We start from the raw sequence: 4,730 nt of genomic DNA on the forward strand, positions 1-4,730 counted from the left end.
TAACTGCTGTTTCTCTCTCTGTGTGAGTCTCTACAGATTGAAATTAATGTTACTTAGTTTGTATTGGACAATCTATTAAAATCGTTTTGATCTTACTCTATCAACCTGAGCTTATGAGATAAAAAGTTGCACAAAGACTTGAGCCTCAGACCAGAAGTCCAAGACAAGTCTCAAGTCTTTAAGGCACAAATCTAGGTCATGTCTTTTTTTTTGTGTGACCATAGACTTAAGAGTCTCAAACCTGAATCTCCATCTTTGGTTTATATCAAACAAAAACAACTGCGAATGCTAACCTCTTAATCATTTTAAAACTATTATTATGTTTTGTTTTGTTTTTTTAGCTAATTTTGGGATAAAGATTCTAGACACAAGCTCAAACATCTTTCTATGCCAACTTACATTTTTCTTTATTTATTTACTGGTGCTCTCTCAACGAAAGACATATGTGAACAATTAATCACTTCAACTGGAATATGGCTATTGCAATACCTGGAAAATGTGGGAGGACATTAAACTGACTTAGTTCCGCATTCATTTAATGGCATGAGCTGAGTAAATTCCTGACATACAACCTTAAAATTACATTTAGCACATCAAAACAGAGATTTACTGTTTTGTTTATTTCATGCAGTGTAATCTGTTTCTATAATTGGCTAGCTGACCTTTTCTTCTAAATTTTAAACCTTAATGAACAGTTTTTTTCTCTAATGCCACATATCCATAAATGTGTTTCAAAGTATATTTTTTTAACGCTTCACGTTTTCCTGACCTGTCTTAACCACTGCAGTTGTTTCCTAGGTTTTGAATGGCAAAGCACAAGTGGAGTGTTTTGTAAGTTAACATTATATCACTTGTGTGAAGGGAATGCATCAACTCTAATACACATCATGTAATATAATCCAAAAGTCAAAATAGTGATGTGTAAAATCGATATAAAACAAATGAAATATTCTACATTGTAGATTTGTCACTGCAAAACCACAGAAAGTATATCACACATAAAATTAATCAATAAAAATCTAAGCTGAGTTGCTCCTCCAAATTTTGACAAAAAAACTAGACCTTTGTATGTAGAACCAAAACATGTTCTGGTTTTCTGAAAGGCACTAGTTTATTTGCTGCAAATTTTATTTGTACTCATGCACATATTTGCTTGTAGAACTAGTTAGCATCTAATGTGGCCAAATGCAAAACAGATGCCAGTCACACATACCTTTTCACTTTAAACCCATAAATAAGGAAAGATGTTCCACAGTATTTCACAGTATTGAGGTTCTTGGTGTAGAAAAACTTTAAGAGGAGCATTTGTGGCACTATGAAAGTGAGTCACGAAACTAGTAGACCCCCCAATTTTGTTTTTGTGATGATCAGTCTCAGCCAGAAACTAGCATTAAAATTTATTAGATGTAACAATGTTTGTATTTCACCATCGGAGGGCGCTGTGTGCGGCAGCGGGTGACGCTCTGGCGGGCGGAAGAAGATCATCAGTGCTTAGAGGACAGCTTGTTGCAGCAGATGCTCGGAGCAGATTTGTAACCGCTGTATTTTCTTGTTGCAGTTTAAACTAAATAAATGTGCTACCAGAGGAGTGACCCGGCCCATCATTCTCTTCAGTGTAACACATTAAATAATCTGAAAAAGGAAAACACCCCAAGCCAACACACTTTTTAAAAAACAAAAAAACTGGCACAATTATCAGAAATGTTCAATGTTTCATTTATCAACTCAGTCAAAAGACAGAGCGATTTAAAGTGCTTACTTGCAACCAGATGTCAGACTTTGGTTGGAAGCACCTGTACAAGAAACCTCAATAGACTTTCTAATCTTAAGATTAGTGGTTTGCAAATTATTTTTAACATTAGGTCAGTATCATTCAAGCATCATCTCAGCTGCATTGTCCAGTCGATTAGTTTGTGTATAAATGTAATGAAAGTCTCTGTTTGGCATAATGCAGCAAGGTTTAGAAAATCTTGAAGAAAATATTCCTTTCTCTCCATTTATACATTGCAAACTGATTTAGCCACAAAAATACTGCAGTAGTCAATAAACTATAAGCATCTGCACGTTTTTAAGGAGAAACTACTGTGGCGCATACAAATGTATTGATTTATACAAAATCAATATTACATACAGCCCATTTTGCATCAGCTATAGCAGGGAGTCTCTTGGGATACAGTATGTCTCCATAAGCTTGTCAAATTCATCCTCTGGGATTTATGCCCATTGCTTAAGGCAAAACTGCCCTCACTCACTTCAAGACGCTCTGCAGGTTCTTCTGGTATGTAACAGATTTAAACACTGTTTAAAAACAGTCTCTGAATATTTACATTACTCTGCTGGATTTAATGGCTTGTTTCTTTGGTAGTGTTTTTAATGATGAAATCATTTGTTGTTACTCCAGTCAACTGTTCTTTCCATGTTGACCGACTACACAGGGATAACTGCAGCACCATGATGCTTCATGTTTGTTAGATGTTAATTTATTCCTTTATGACCCAAAAGGTCAGTAAGTTGGCCATGTGAGAATAGGAACTTCTTCTTCATATAGGGAGTCCTTAGAGACTTCTGATGACCTCTATTTTGTAACCTTCTACTTTATTTTTTTTGGCCTTTTCCATAACTAGGAAACATAGAAGATCTTTATAGAAGTGCTTCTGGATGGTGTGTAAAACCAACTACTAACTTTATGAAGCTAAAGAGAAACATGTCAAACATGTTGACTATATTTTCAATGCATTGCTTGAATGTCAGTAATCTCTGACTCAAACACAGAAACAATGCATAAATATATGATTGAATGAATAATTTCCATAGGATTCTGTCTATCTAGGTCAGTTTACATCATGATGTGATGTGTGTTCACATTTGTTTCTGTGTAAGCATATGTATACGATATCTGCACACAGTACAGCTAATACAGATATACTGAAGCATATTAAACATAAGACACCACAGTCAATAACAGGAATGTAAGAGCCAGACTTTTTTTAATAGATAAAATGCAAACATATTTTGTCTCCTTGTTTCAAGATGCAGAGGACCAACATGAACCTGGAGTTATTAATAAAACTGTTTCAGACGTGCTCCTTGTTGCCTTGTTTTAAAGCTTAAAGCTCAAACACTTAGCGGAAGTGTATTTCTTTATGTTAGACAGGTTTTTCCATCCCTTCTCAAACCTACACTTCTCTAACACACTTTCTTAGACACACACATACACCCACATAGGGTCTTGGCATACATAGCAGCAGCTATTTTTCTTGTTAATGTAGCATGTCGAATTTGTAGGGTGGTGGCGTGCAAATGAAAGGTTGCACGTCTCACTCGCTNTGTATTTTCTTGTTGCAGTTTAAACTAAATAAATGTGCTACCAGAGGAGTGACCCGGCCCATCATTCTCTTCAGTGTAACATATTTTGGCGAGCCAGCCAGGAGGTGGCGCTAGTGAATTAACACCATCACCAACCACCTTCCTTCCCAAGAGACGAACTAGAAAGAAAAAAAGATGGAAGCAGCACAGCTTCTGCGCGATCGAGTGAGTGCAACCTTGTGGCAGTTGGAAAGAGAGCATCTCGTGGACGTCTGCAGGCGACTGAAGTGTTCCGGCCTGGACAGCGGAGAGCCTCAAAGTAAAACCAAAAGGACACTCATCAGGTTGGCAGAGGACATGTTTGATGAGATAGAGAAAAGTGAAGAAGAGGATCAAGTGGAACAGTTTTATAAAGAAACAGCCACATATATCCAGAGACTAAGTAAAGTAATGTGTCAGTCAGAAGAGGAATCCTCATTTAAAAAGTCTGTGCCACAGATAGACCTTGAGGACACTATTCCATGCACCACTTCAGTCCAGGCAACAGATTATCCACTCAAAACCCGACCAGAGCCAAAACAAACTCTGCAGGAGGTAACATTGAGGAGGGAGTTTAAAATCTCTGGGCAGATTGGAGAGAGTGGGCAGAAGGATAAGCTGTCCTACCTCAGTTTAGTACGCCAGATCGAAAATGGGATTGAAAAAGGACACTCAGAGGTTGAAGTAGTTGAAGCAGTAATTAGGGCCATCAGTCCAGGAATGCCCCTAAGAGACATGTTGGAGATAAAACGTGGGTTAACCCTTAGCAAACTGCTCACCATACTAAAGGGACACTACAGGGTCGATAGCCCCACTGAACTTTACCATCAGCTTCTCAATATCTCCCAAGAACCCAAAGAAACTGCCCTAAATTTTGTATTTCGTGCTATCGAGCTCAAAGAAAAACTTCTATGGAAAGCAGCAAATGAGGAGACCGATGAACTGTACAGCAGGACCACAATTCAGCGTAAGTTTCTCCGCTCCATTGAAACTGGGCTACTCAGTGACTCCATTAAGTATCAGTTGCTGCCTCTCCTAAGTAATATGACCATAACAGATGAAGAACTGATTGAGAAAGTTAACGAAGCTTCAAAGCTAGAAAATGAAAGATTGGAGAAACGAAGAAGGTCCACTGCAGTCAAGATTCCCAAGGTACAAGAGCTCCAAACAGCGTGCCAGACAGCCCTGACACCTGTTCAAAGCCACCCGAAACCCAAAGAATCCCCCATTACAGTGGCTGTGAAAACAGTTAAAAATAAAGAGACTAAAACAGACCCACAGCAGATCATAGAAGAACTTCGCAAAGAAATGAAAGAGATGTTTGTGGCTGCTATGGAAACCAGTCCCCACACCATGGCACCAAAACAAAGACAAAAAGGCTGTAA

General features: G+C 38.2%; 1 protein-coding gene across 1 annotated transcript in view; it reads left to right on the forward strand.

The window, feature by feature from the left end:
• The first annotated feature begins 3,333 nt into the window (after positions 1–3,333).
• The window catches only part of LOC106953266 (uncharacterized), a 4,882-nt gene continuing 3,485 nt past the window's right edge, over positions 3,334–4,730 (forward strand). Inside the window, exon 1 of the mRNA XM_015041886.1 lies at positions 3,334–4,723. Within this exon, the coding sequence (XP_014897372.1) occupies positions 3,502–4,723 (1,222 nt within the window). The 5' untranslated portion in view covers positions 3,334–3,501. The remainder of the gene's footprint in view (positions 4,724–4,730) is intronic.

Source organism: Poecilia latipinna, unplaced genomic scaffold (assembly GCF_001443285.1).
Source record: "Poecilia latipinna isolate Pla-1442-1.1 unplaced genomic scaffold, P_latipinna-1.0 Scaffold32, whole genome shotgun sequence".
Taxonomy (NCBI): domain Eukaryota; kingdom Metazoa; phylum Chordata; class Actinopteri; order Cyprinodontiformes; family Poeciliidae; genus Poecilia; species Poecilia latipinna.